Raw genomic sequence first — 14,772 nt, 5'->3', positions numbered from 1 at the left:
GCGCCCAAGGGCAGAGCCCCGATTTGGTGGCATCATGGCAGATCCTACAAATCAAGTGGATGAAGTTATCTCCCGCTGGTGGCCATATGGCCCCAGCGGTCTCTATGAAAGGACAGTCCTCTTTCAATGCGGATGTTCAGATCCCTCAATACACTGTGGGAGGAATGTAGGGCTAAGTGGCAAGGACACACAGTGCTTGTGTGTACAGGGACTGATGGTGGTTACTTCTTGGTCACAAAGTCCTTGTTCTTTGTGAAGAACTTAGTAGACAAATTTTGGGAAGTGGCTCCCATCTCTAAAATAAAAAATGATGTCAGTTTGGATCAAAACGGCATCCCCAGCCTAGTCACAGTCACTGCTCGCTTGTAACAAGCTGGGCGACAAGCCAGTGACTGTCACTCTCTAAATTTATTTCAGGCATTATTTTCCATGGAGACCTGTTCTTACAATCTGATGATGATCTAAGCACCAACTGGGAATGATGGGGTGTACACTTCATCTGTTGTGTATATAAGTGGCCAAAAGACATTAGGGTTGCTACCAGTAGCTTCATCTCAGCCTCTGAGCACGATTAATTGCCTTAAAAGGTGAAGGTGAAACAGTATGTGTACTCCCCCCACACAGTGGCGCTTCAAGTGCTTGAAATTTGCACACATCTTCACGTTGCAATGCTAGCCCCATCTGTAGAGGTTGTGGGTGTGCACTGCGTGCAGATGCTCCCTGTACACCTCCCACCATCTGTTGAAAGCATCAATCTCCCTGCTCACTAGAATAGCAATGTTTTCCAGAGAGAAAAGAAAATACAAGAATATAAGACCCTGAACACACTCGGGTACCAAGAGGCCAAGAAGCAGTATGAGCAGCTGCCCCCAGCATGTCAAACGATGTCATATGTTACAGCTACGACTACGTCATCCCCTTTGGCGACGATACTGCCGCCTGTTACACCTCCTATACTGGACCTTCAGCATCGCTCAACCATGCCTACTCCCCTGGTGGTTGGGGGCTCCCCTCTTGCTGATTCCCCCACACCTTCCTTGGGATCAATAGTTTCCCACCCACAAGGGACACTGATCCCCACCTCCTGGCTGAAGACAAATCACCTCCCTCCAGATTCTCTCTCCAGGAAGGGGTCCCTTGGAACACTTTCTTCCAAGCTTTCTGCCAGTCTATAATCAGACACCAGCCATTGGCTCAAGCTGCTGGTTGCAGTGCTTTGCGATCATCATCTTTACCAGAAACTGATTCAGAGGAGCCTTTGCAGTCATCTGCACCCTAAGGAGAGGAAAGACAAGAAAAAGTCCTCCAAGGAGGAGGGAATTCCAGTGGCTCTCATGCCACGAGATCCCACCTATTCCACTGCTGGGAGAAAGGCAGAGATCCCGGCAGTCCCTGAGGTCTTGGTTTGCACGACACAATGGAACCCGGAACTTACTTATATTGATGCCATAATCCCTCAGCCAGTTACAGCAGGTGACCCTAAGGCATAACCTGTCCTCTTGGTCCCTTCATGGCCTCACTGTACATCGACAACATTATCCTCCAGTGGAATCGTAGTGGTTTCTCCACTGAGCTTTTAAGCACTTCACCTGTCTTCTCCATTGGGATCTTCGGAATGCGAAACTTCAATGAAACTCGGCACACTGCGCGAGTTGTAATTTGTGCTAATTCACCTGCGGTACGTTTTTAGATCTAGATCTTAATCGTTTCATAACCTGCTGCAGAGTGACTAAAATTACTCGCAGGAACTTCTCTTTTATAAGATTGTTGTTTTCTGCCTTTTTACAAATTACAAATAAAGATTTATGCATCTGAACAAATGAATAGTAAGGTAAGATCCTTCTAAATGTGGACTTTAAGATAAAAACAGTAACTGATATTAAATTCTTCAGTCTTATTTGCCTAAATACGGGATTCTATTTCAGTAACAATGTTTTAAATGCTGCAGTTATTTATGTATGTCTTTCCTCTGTTCTGCCCAAAACTTAGTAACTTGATAGAAGCTTAAATGTGAATAATGATAACGAAGCTTTATATTACAGGTATCTTGCAATCAGCACAATTTTTAGGTAAACTAATTACACAAATGGCTTCTAATTAACAACAGTCTGACAATATTATAAAAGCCAATTCTTGTCATCCAATGGCCCATAAACTAGCACTTTTCCATTCAGTGATTAATAGATTAAATAACCTACCATTAGGATAGCCAACATTTCAAAAATAATTTAACGCATTTCGTTATATAGCCTATACAAATGATTTTGATTCCAACATAATCACAAAATTATACTATAAATGTGAACCACTAAACCAGAACATAATACCTAGCGAGATGTGCCTAACTCGAGAAACATCACTAACACAGAAAATAAAAGATCTCCATCAGAATTAACGCATTGTTTAAAGCCACAAATATTCAACTACCCTTTCGGACCGTTAACAATCTTCAATAAAATTACGTTCCGCTACCACAACAACATCGAAATATTATGACACAGGCATATATAAAATCACTTGAGGCAGCTGTAATAGCTTTCACATTAGCGAAACAAGAAGACATTTTAACGTGAGATCTGAAGAACACATTAGAGAGAGCGAATATAATCAGTCTCTCTTCTTTCTGCACTGGAAAAATCAAAATCACTCTGCTGGCACTATCGAAAATGGACTACAGATTCTGCACAGAGAACCGAAAGGTTTTTCAATGAACATTCTTGGATAATTAGAAATCTGTATACACAAGAGAAAATACCCACAAGAAATATCAAACGAACATACAGAATTTAGACACAACTACTACTTCAAGAACTTCATTGAACTTTTAGAACACGAAAAGGGGTAAATCGGAAGTATAATATGCAACCGAAGACAATCGTAACAAATTTTAGTTAATAAAATAATGTCGCTGTCCACTTGCATGATCTTTGTACACATATAGCGTCACAAGAGTGGAACTGTCAAACTGCTGTAACGTCGTAATTAAAATTTTGTTTTCAACATCTTGACATCATTTACCATCTTATTAAATCAGTGACAGTCATACAACAGCCCACTAGCTACGTAATATGGGCGTCACATCAATCTACACGTGAGTGGAACACAGTTCTTTAATATAAATGACATTGGCATCGATACGTGTTCTCACCTAAATTGTAATTGCAAGTACTTAAAAATAGCGATGAAGCCGAAATAGTCTGTGGTAAATAAAGATTACTTATTAAAAGCAGCCATCCGGTGCATCCACGCTAATAATCATGCCGTTATCAGTCTGATTAAAATTATTTGGTAGCTGACACTTCACATGTTGGAGGCGTCTTCCTCCAATCAGAGCGGTCAGTGTCACGCCTGAACTGTTCACCGTTCCCAAACTTCAACAACAAACGGTCAATTCCTTGCCTGGCTTTTTTTTTCAAGTTGCGTTTGGATCCCGAATTCTGGGTCCGGCACATGTATTGCGCATTTCGGAAATACACACACACACACACACACACACACACACACACACACAAACGATACGAAATTTGAACATTTCTCGTACACACCTCTAACCAATGACGGCTGGATTCTTTCGCACAAGAAACGATTCGGCTTCACATACTCAACTATCTTCAGAGATCGGCCTACAGTAGGTGAGCTTTATACGACTTGGTGTAAAACCGATCTTATTGAAGGCAGAAAAATGATCGTTGCAACTGGATATATACACTACTGGCCATTAAAATTGCTACACCAAGAACAAATGCAGATGATAAACGGGTATTCATTGGACAAATATATTATACTAGAACTGACATGTGATTACATTTTCACGCAATTTGGATGCATAGATCTTGAGAAATCAGTACCCAGAATCACCACCTCTGGCCGTAATAACGGCCTTGATACGCCTGGGCATGGAGTCAAACAGAGCTTGGATGCCGTGTACAGGTACAACTGCCCATGCAGCTTCAACACGATACCACAGTTCATCAAGAGCAGTGACTGGCGTATTGTGACGAGCCAGTTGCTCACACACACACACACACACACACACACACACACACACACACCCTTGCCCGAGGGAGGACTCGAACCTCCGCCGGGACCAGCCGCACAGTCCATGACTGCAGCACCTTAGACCGCTCGGCTATCGGCCACCATTGACCAGACGTTTTCAATTCGTAAGAGATCTGGAGAATTTGCTGGCCAGGGCAGCAGTCGAACATATTCTGTATCCACAAGGGCCCGTACGGGACCTGCAACATGCGGTCGTGCATTATCCTGCTGAAATGTAGGGTTTCGCAGGGATCGAGTGAAGGGTAGAGCCACTGGTCGTAACACATCTGAAATGTAACGTCGACTGTTCAAAGTGGCGTCAGTGCGAACAAGAGGTGACCGAGACGTGTAACCCTTGGCACCCTATACCATCAAGCCGGGTGATACGTCCCCATCTGTTGACTCAGGGATCGAGATGTGGCTGCACGATCCGTTACAGCCCTCCTGAACCCACCGATTCCGTATTCTGCTAACAGTCATTGGATCTCGATCAACGCGAGCAGCAATGTCGCGATACGATAAACCGCAATCGCGATAGGCTACAATCCGACCTTTATCAAAGTTGGAAACGTGATGGTACGCAGTTCTCCTCCTTACACGAGGCATCACAGCAACGTTTCACCAGGCAACGCCGGTCAACTGCTGTTTGTGTATGAGAAATCGGTTGGAAACTTTCCTCACGTCAGCACGTTGTAGGTGTCGCCAACCTTTTGTGAATGCTCTGAAAAGCTAATCATTTGCATATCACAGGATCTTCTTCCTGTCGGTTAAATTTTGTGTCTATAGCACGTCATCTTCGTGGTGTAGCAATTGTATTGGCCAGTAGTGTATATAAGTACGTAGTGTCGTGGTGTTCGGTGGTGCGGTGGAAAAATCATAGACAACAGTGTAAAAGAATGCGGGTTCAAGTACCGGCAGGTGATAACGTATTTTCTTTTCTTTTTTTATATCTTTACCTAAATAACTCTTATTATTATTTTCAATTATTGGTATCAATATAATTTTTTATTTTTATCTTTTGTTGCATAGTTTTCATAATCGTATTGACGTCTCTTATTTGTTCTTATTTCTCTTCCTATCATTCTTCTCTCTTTTGGAATCTGCTTGTGTCACCTGTAAATGAGTTCCAACTTTTCGGTTGGTATAGCGTTAGCTCGCGTAGCAAAGTCGGGAAATTACAACTTGCTTTTAGTGCTGAAACTGATATTTTTTTCGTGCCTTGAGTTAGTTCGTATAGGTCAGCTTTAGAAGCCGTGAAGGCAGCGAGCGTGATTAATAGTTCTGCCGCAAATTCCTGACAGCCGGTTTCTCTGATACACTGCAGATACAGACGCTGTGGTTAGGTTAGGATACGAGTGTACATTCAGGACTACAAAACGCTTTGTCTGCGCATTTCAGACACTGGTCATTTAAAATCAGCTGTGGGCAGAGTATATCGCGTTTCCGCCGTACCTGACGTCAGCAGCGCTTGTGAAGTGAGACGTTGTTTGCTTGTCGAATTTAACCGAGCGGTAGCGGATGTGTGATAGACGTCAACTATCAAGTAATTTTAAACGGACTATAAATGAATGTACTGGATGATACAGACATATCCTGAATTAATATTCAAGATTCCTGGTACAATACGTTTTGTCGTATAGGTGTGTAACAAAAACGCACAGCAAAAATTGCAGGATATATTCCTAACATGTAGATGAAGAAATTACGTTGTATGAGCATGAGTCTGGAAACGCTTAGTTTTAATGTTAAGACTCATTTCCTCCAACTCATTAATCATGGCAAAGACGCATAAACAGAACGCACCAGCATATCACATGTAACTCTCTCACAGGATATTTTCAATATGCCCTCCGTGGGCATTGATACATGCATCAGCCCCTCGTCCTAGTGAATCTCGAGTGTGCAGATGTGTACCTACAGTATTGTGTATGTTTTCACAGACTTCCATAATATGGGCACGGAGACTGTGCAAAATGTCTATTTGGGTTCCACACACAAAAGCTTTCAAATGGGCCCACAAATGAAAATCCAGTGGGTTTCGGTCCAGAGAGGGCAGAGGCCATGGAATTGGTCCATCTCGACATATCCGCCCGTCACCAGATCTGTTATTCAGAAGCCAATGGACATTAAAATGAGAAGGTGCTCCATCGTGCATAAATTACATGTTTAGTTGCACAGCTGAAGGCACGTCTGCAAACAAATCAACTAGAACATTCTCTACGAAATTATGATAACTCTGTCTACCGAGCCTGGTTGGAAGAGAGTCACCAACAATGCCGGCCCAAACATTAACAGAAAATCTCTGTTGATGACTTGCTTCAACAGCTGCGTGAGGACTGATGTCTGCCCATACAAGCAGAGGGTCAATTCTTGTGTCGGATTCCACCCATCGGCTTTGTGCAATGATGTAATGTATGACGTCACATTGTTTGCCGCAGATTGCAGAAGTGAGTGTTAAAGCTGTTCCTCTGGACTTCTTCGTTACGAATGGTTCAAATGGCTCTGAGCACTATGCGACTAACTTCTGAGGTCATCAGTCGCCTAGAACTTAGAACTAATTAAACCTAACTAACCTAAGGACATCACACACATCCTTGCCCGAGGCAGGATTCGAACCTGCGACCGTAGCCGTCACGCGGTTCGAGACTGAAGCACCTTTAACCGCACGGTCACGCCGGCCGGCTCTTCGTTACTCTATGCAGGTTATTCTGCTTACCGATTCCAGTAGGTTCACAGATTTGTGGACAGGATTTTCACATTTGGTATTACTCTCTTAAATACTATGAAAAAGCAAAATGGTTAGATTCGGTATCTGTGACATTCGTTACTTCTTCATAGTAATTAAGAGATCAATAAGGACTCCAGAATCCCTACAATAACCTAGTTCACACATTTGCTGCAGAAACGTCCAAAATTATCACCCAACGGATGCTTACTGTCGGTAACTAGAACTGAACTCCTGCATAGGTCAATTCAAGTTACCGATTCCAGTATTTGTTACTGTTTGTGAATTTTCGACGTGTGTACTTGCTTTTCTTTCAGGATTTTGTGAGTCGGCTTCTTCACACTTCATGCTGCTGCTTCATGTATGTTATCATTTATTACATTTTCCCGTTGTTCTGTTACATATAGTTTTTTCCCGCCCCAAGTCCCCACTTTCCTGCCCTTCCCCTGTTGGATTCAATAATTTATATTAAAAATTAACGACATTTCATAGCATTACGATTTCATCATGCGCTATTCTGAAATGCGCCGGCCGATGTGGCCGAGCGGTTCTAGGCCCTTCAGTCCGGAACCAAACGACCGCTACTGTCGCGGGTTCGAATCCTGCCTGGGGCATGGATGTGTGTGATGTTCTTAGGTTAGTTAGGTTGAAGTAGTTTTAAGTTCTAGGCGACTGATTACCTCAGATGTTAAGTCTCATAGTGCTAAGAGACATTTGAACCATTTTATTCTTAAATGCAATTTCAAGATTCTCTGTGCTTTTCTGCTCGCATAAATTACGATCATAATTTACATTAGACATTAATATTGGTTTTTCGTACTTATTATTATTATTTTCGTTATCTTCCACTCGTTTCAATGTAATTCATGAATAAGTCAGCAATCGCGTAAAATGTGATTGTAGTTTTATGGTGCGTTATATTCGTTTGTTTGCGGTATGATCTGTTGCTTTCATAGATTACCTCGACGTAGCACCTTTGCCTCAGGTGTGACGTCTTTGCTCAAAGCCAACGAGTCGAATCGGGCACTTCGACCATAGATACTAGTAGACTGGCCTTGCTGTGCAGAAGCTATGGGGCTAGTGTGGCTCCAACATAAACCACGTGACTGTTGGCAAAACGTGGCGGGATTTCAAATCAGCGGTCTGCCATCCTATGTTTGTATCGGATTTTCCCCACATTTCTCAATTGACTGCCAAACGCATCCAACAAAAACTACTTTTTTATTTGTGAAAAATTATGCCAGAACTACATTTGACCTGGATTTGTTCAAAGTACCATTTATAAAATCTGACAAATACATCGAACGCCACTCTGGTGGGCAGCGGGACGAAATTACTATAAACTATCAATTATAGTAAAATGTCGTTAAAATTCTTTTAAACAGTAAGAGTGGGCTCGTGTCAAAACTTTAAACATTGTATTCGCCACGTTTCGAGCTCTAGTCACTTATAAAAGAAAATGGGCTACGGGAATTCTGTCAACTATAGGTGTCAAAATTGTCGATTTTAGGAGCAGGTCCATTTTAGAGTATCAATTTTAGGTGCACTTCAAAGGTTCAGTTCCCACTATTTTTACAAAAGTTTAAACTACCAGTTTAAAAAAAATATTTTAGATGAAAGGTGAGACTTTGCAGTTTCAGAAAATAATTTTGGAGGCTAGGTTTAAAAATGACAGACACTGTAAATACAAATTATTGTAAATAATAACTAACCTATCAAAACACTTCTCCGCGAAGTGCTTCGAGCAAAGACGCGTATGTGCAAATGGCTTAAAGTTTTTCCGTTTCAGGGCCTGTATCCAAAGCTGCCTTCGGTTTTCGTCCTTAGGGAACCTATGAGTAGGAACCAGAAACGATTATACTTACTTCTGTAACCGAATTATCACAGATACTTTCCAAAATGTAACATGAGTCTGACTTTAAAGGCATCACTTTCAACACTTTAATTTACGTGATACTCTACTTCAAGTGTAAAAAACATATAAAAGTCACTTCAGCGGATTTCAATAAACGCATCTGCACTATCATAGAAACACTTAAACGTGAAATGTAATGCCATTTCCCCGACAAAACGCTGAGTACAGCCATAAGCGCAACACGAAACAACCATGTTTTGCCAACATTCACGTGACTTCAGCCCAGAGATTTTGGAGCCACGAAAATGACGTCAGGGCCAGTCTATTATATTTATGGTCGAAGATCGGGCACTAGAATTTATCCCATGCCGATTGTGGTAATTCATAATCTGATCTCGTTGAAACGAGGAGCAGCACCGTTGCACTAAAATTAGAGTTGACACTTTGTTGAATAAACCATTTGCAGAAGAGTACACGTGCAGGAAAATGAGCTGCTAATAGTGCCTGCACACGCTGTAAATGGTATGGATACAGCTGGATCTCGTGTAACAGCCGCCAGACAATCACGTGGCCAGCGTTCAGTGTTGCAGCTACATGTCTTGTGCTGACACAAGGCTCGTCGACAGTTGCGTGAAGAATTGTATAATGTAATAAAAAATAATAAATGTTTAGATACATGGAAATAATGAGATACTTCCACATAAACGAAATAGTCTTTCTCTTGTTGTAGATGTATGCTTAGCAATTAATAATACTATGCCCGATCGCAGTATCCACCTACAAAATCTTGATGTGTCCATCATTCACTTTGTAGTCGGATCTTCGTAATAACACAGGTGGCTTCTTGGATTTTTATACGGGCTATTAAAAAATTCTCTCCGCGGTGCCGTACGGTGCCGTATGATAGTTAGCCGCGTGTGCCGTATGCCGCAGTGAATATACTGAAATGAAACTCAGTGAAATACAAGTTATTAATTTATTGAACATTCATCTTTACTTACAGATTTTCACGTTAAGTGTTGAAAGCCCGCCCTCCCCTCCCCCCCCTCCCCCCCCCCCTCCCCCCCCCCCCCCCTGTGGCTGAATACGCAATTCAATTCGTCTAATCACGTTTACAAACACAAGCTGTAACATTTCTTCTGTAACAGAAGCAGTGAAAGTCGATATTGCAGTTTTCAATTCATCGATGGATTTTGGACGGTTTTTATAGACAGTTGCTTTCGCTGCACCCCAGAAGAAAAAGTCGGGTGGTGTTAGGTCAGGCGATCGTGGAGGCCAAAGTCCCTGTGAAATTCTGAGAAACATCAGCAAGCAGTGACATTGAAACGCGAGCCGTATGTTCGGTTGCACCATCTTGTTGAAAATAACCGTTCAGTATTTCACTCCTGTGAATGGGTAGAGAATATCATATCAGAATCGTTGTGCGTCTATTGTTTCGTTGAAAAATATGCGACCCACAATCCGACGTCTAGAAATTGCAATCCAAACTCCTATTTTCACAGAATGAAGTGATTCCTCATGAATACACAACGGATTTGCAGTACTCCACATTCGAGAATTTTGCGAGTTCACGTACCCGGATAAATGAAACCACACCTCATCAGTGAAAAACGTTTCATTAAGAATATCCCTTTCATTTTATTGAACGAAATTTTTGAACCACTGACAATAATGCAGTCTCTTGCCATGACCAGTATTTTTCAGTTCTTGCACGACTGTCACTTTGTACGGGAAAAAGTTCTGATTTATTCCTTACAGCTGAGTGTGCCGTTCCGACACTAACATCGATTTCGTGGGCGACTTTTCTTACTGACTTGGTCGGACTCGTGGACATTTTATCGGAATTATCGGGTACTTTATCCTCATACAAAATGTTAGGACGACCACTTCTCGGTGCATCTGTCACTGAACCCGTACTTCGAACTTTATTAGTCAAATCTCGCATAGTATCGCGATGTTGGAGTGTTGTCTCCGGGAAAACTGAATTAAATGTTAGACGAACTGAAACTGTATTTTCCGCTGGCTTTGAACACTTGTTCGACTAAAAACACACGTTCTAATGGTTAGCATTTTAACAGTGACAAAAACGAAACAAAGGGATAAACATAAACGTTGACGTCAACAGGAACGACACACACCAACGATACTACTGACGCTGGCTGAGATAAACGAAACAGTGGAATGTTGGGAGAGGTGAAGAATAATACGGCACTGCGGACAGACTTTTTGGACACCCCGTATATTACAGTACTACTTGTAATAATAACTCAATTTTTCACTGGTGAAATACTGCTATATTCTTTCTTCTACGTACATGAAAAATACAGACTTTTTACTTATTCTCACAACCAAAATGGCTAACGCGGATTTCACTCTAAAATAACGTGCGTCTACCTTCGTTCATTAACAGTGAGTGAGTTGTTCTTACCGAGGAACAGAAAAAATCTTATGTTTTTTAACACTTGAAAATCAAAAATACATGATGGTAGGTGCAGGCTCTACGCTGGGCTACCGCTTCATCTCTTCTCTTGGCTTTGAAGAAAACGAAAACACAAAAGCAAGAAATGCAAAAGTTACATAATTGCTGCCTCCCGTTGCGGTGTCTTCGTCTTCCTAGGTCTCTCCCGGTAGCGATAATCAGGCTTCAATGCCCCCTGTTCCCTAAGTCGAAGATCAATGCCTTCAAATGTTTTTCTGTCGGGGCACCTTCGTCCTGGAAATCTGCCAGTACAAACGTTTAGCGCGAGCACCATTGCCGTCAGCTAATCCATATATCAAACGGGCTACTGCCATCTCTACATTTATGTACACTGCCTCTTCACGAGCGGACTCTGTGATTAATACTACGTAGTTAACCTGCGTGCTTGCAACGGACTTACTGATAGCTGGAACAGCTGATGTTACATGTAAACAAACAATCACGTACGTCGCATGGCAACAGGGACATGTGAAACAAAACACTGGCGGTGCACAATATAGGCAGACGTCACCAAGAGCGCAAGTTCCCCATGATTGTAACATTCTGCTCTTGAGCGTTTCCCATGATTAATGAGTTTGGGGAAGATGAGTTGTAACATGCAAACAAAGCGTTTGATATGACATAATTTCTTGATCTACGTGTGAGAAACGTGAAATTTGTACCGCACATTTTTGTTACACTGTATAAGTGTTATAATCTCAAAGATATTTGGAAGAAAATAAATCTTCTGTTACCAGTCACAATTTTTCTTTATTTAGTTTTGCACGACGCGTGTCGGGAAATGATTCCCATTTTCAAGAACGTTTTTTGTGCGTATTAAGCCATTTCTAATGATGTCTATGTGTGAGAGTCTGCTTCATTTCCTTGACTTTTACAGCAATATATAAGAAAGACGCGGTTTTTTAGTTGGTTATCAATTCCTTTTGGTCAAGTTAGTGCCGAAATTTAGAAGAATTTGTACTAACAGTTTTCTAATCGTCCATTTGTGCAGAGTGTCACACACTAAACTCTCTAGACTCTGCACAAATGGACAATTAGGAAACTGTAAGTACAAATTCTTCTAAATTTCGCCACTAACTTCACCAAAAATAATCGATAAACAACTAAAAAATCGCTTGTTTCTTTATATTGCAGTAAAAGTCAACGAAATTAAGCAGACTGAAAACCCAGAATCTACTCTGTAGGAATCAAATGAATTCCGGAAACAGCGATCGTGTGAGACCCAACTCGCGTTATTTGTTCATGAGACCCAGAAAATATTAGATACAGGCTCCCAGGTAGATGCCGTTTTCCTTGACTTCCGGAAGGCGTTCGATACAGTTCCGCACTATCGCCTGATAAAGAAAGTAAGAGCCTACGGAATATCAGACCAACTGTGTGGCTGGATTGAAGAATTTTTAGCAAACGGAACACAGCATGTTGTTATCAATGGAGAGACGTCTACAGACGTTAAAGTAACCTCTGGCATGCTCCAGGGGAGTGTTACGGGACTATTGCTTTTCACAATATATATATAAGTGACCTAGTAGATAGTGTCGGAAGTTCCATGCGGCTTTTCGCGGTTGATGCTGTAGTATACAGAGAAGTTGCAGCATTAGAAAATTGTGGCGAAATGCAGGAAGATCTGCAGCGGATAGGCACTTGGTGCAGGGAGTGGCAACTGACCCTTAACATAGACAAATGTAATGTATTGCGAATACATAGAAAGAAGGATCCTTTATTGTATGATTATATGATAGCGGAACAAACACTGGCAGCAGTTACTTCTGTAAAATATCTGGGAGTATGCGTACGGAACGATTTGAAGTGGAATGATCATACAAAATTAATTGTTGGTAAGGCGGATGCCACGTTGACATTCATTGGGAGAGTCCTTAGAAAATATAGCCCATCAACAAAGGAGGTGGCTTACAAAACACTCGTTCGACCTGTACTTGAGTATTGCTCATCAGTGTGGGATCCGTACGAGGTCGGGTTGACGGAAGAGATAGAGAAGATCCAAAGAAGAGCGGCGCGATTCGTCACAGGGTTATTTGGTAACCGTGATAGCGTTGCGGAGATGTTTAGCAGACTCGAGTGGCAGACTCTGCAAGAGAGGCGCTCTGAATCGCGGTGTAGCTTGCTGTCCACGTTTCGAGAGGGTGCGTATATGGATGAGGTATCGAATATATTGCTTCCCCCTTCTTATACCTCCCGAGGAGATCACGAATGTAAAGCCGGCCGGGGTGGCCGTGCGGTTCTGGGCGCTACAGTCTGGAAACGAGCGGCCGCTACGGTCGCAGGTTCGAATCCTGCCTCTGGCATGGATGTGTGTGATGTCCTTAGGTTAGTTAGGTTTAAGTAGTTCTACGTTCTAGGGGACTGATAACCTCAGCTGTTAAGTCCGATAATCTCAGAGCCATTTTTGAACCACGAATGTAAAATCAAAGAGATTAGAGCGCGCACGGAGGCTTTCCGGCAGTCGTTCTTCCCGCGAACCATACGCGACTGGAACAGGAAAGGGAGGTAATGACAGTGGCACGTAAAGTGCCCTCCGGCACACACCGTTGGGTGGCTTGCGGAGTATAAATGTAGATGTAGATGCAGATTGACAACATCAATAGGAATGGCTTAATACACACAGAAAACTCAATTGAAAATGAGTATCATTTTCCCAAACGCGTCGTGCAAAAAGTAAATAAAGAAAAATCGTGACTGGTAGTAGAAGATTTGTGTTTTCACAGCCGCAGGCTTTCAAAAACCATTTATAATGGATCAAATCAAATTGCAAGAAAATAAACATTTTAATAGGGAGGGGAGGGGGAGAAAAAAGGACGCGGGGGGGGGGGGGGAGGAAGGATCCACCAGCCGTGTTACAGGACGAAGAAGATAGTTGTATCAGGGGTGTTGGTAGCTCGCAGCAGGTACGTACGCGACTTTCCTGGTGCAGGTGTGGTTTGCCGCGGTGCCAGTCGTCGCCAGTAGGAAAGTGAAGACGGCTGTCAGCGCGGCAGATGTTTCCAGGACGACAGCCATGGCGCACTGCTGTTTGCCCGCTTAGACTACTGACTGTCAGATGGGGATGCGGCAGGCGCGTGAGTCAACTTCCTACGGACCGCGCTATCTCTACGCGCAGCGCCAGCGCGGCGACAACTTCCCTCTCCCACAGCGTATCGCCGCGCGCCTTTGCTCTCTCTCACGCGCTGTCTCTTTAATTTTAACAGATGCTGTTGTTGTGGTCTTCAGTCCTGACACTGGTTTGATGCAGCTCTCCATGCTACTCTATCCTGTGCAAGCTTCTTCATCTCCCAGTACCTACTGCAACCTACATCCTTCTGAATCTACTTCGTGTATTCATCTCTTGGTCTCCCTCTACGATTTTTACCCTCCACACTGCCCTCCAATTCTAAATTTACGATCCCTTAATGCCTCAGAACATGTCCTACCAACCGGTCCCTTCTAGTCAAGTTGTGCCACAAACTCCCCCCCAATCCTATTCAGTACCTCCTCATTAGTTACGTGATCTACCCATCTAATCTTCAGCATTCTTCTGTAGCACCACATTTCGAAAGCTTCTATTCTCTTCTTGTCCAAACTATTTATCGTCCATGTTTCACTTCCATACATGGCTACACTCCATACAAATACTTTCAGAAACGACTTCCTGACACATCTATACTCGATGTTAACAAATTT

General features: G+C 42.7%; 1 protein-coding gene across 8 annotated transcripts in view; it reads right to left on the bottom strand.

The window, feature by feature from the left end:
• The window catches only part of LOC126428440 (epidermal growth factor-like protein), a 163,066-nt gene extending 148,903 nt beyond the window's left edge, over positions 1-14,163 (bottom strand). For all 8 annotated transcript variants that reach the window (XM_050090368.1, XM_050090367.1, XM_050090370.1 and 5 more), the window contains exon 1: positions 14,009-14,163. In XM_050090368.1, the coding sequence (XP_049946325.1) occupies positions 14,009-14,112 (104 nt within the window). In that variant the 5' untranslated portion in view covers positions 14,113-14,163. The remainder of the gene's footprint in view (positions 1-14,008) is intronic.
• Positions 14,164-14,772: the final 609 nt, after the last annotated feature.

This window comes from Schistocerca serialis, chromosome 12 (assembly GCF_023864345.2).
Source record: "Schistocerca serialis cubense isolate TAMUIC-IGC-003099 chromosome 12, iqSchSeri2.2, whole genome shotgun sequence".
NCBI lineage: Eukaryota > Metazoa > Arthropoda > Insecta > Orthoptera > Acrididae > Schistocerca > Schistocerca serialis.
Note: the sequence above shows the minus strand (reverse complement) of the source record. Positions and strands in the feature narration are given on the sequence as shown.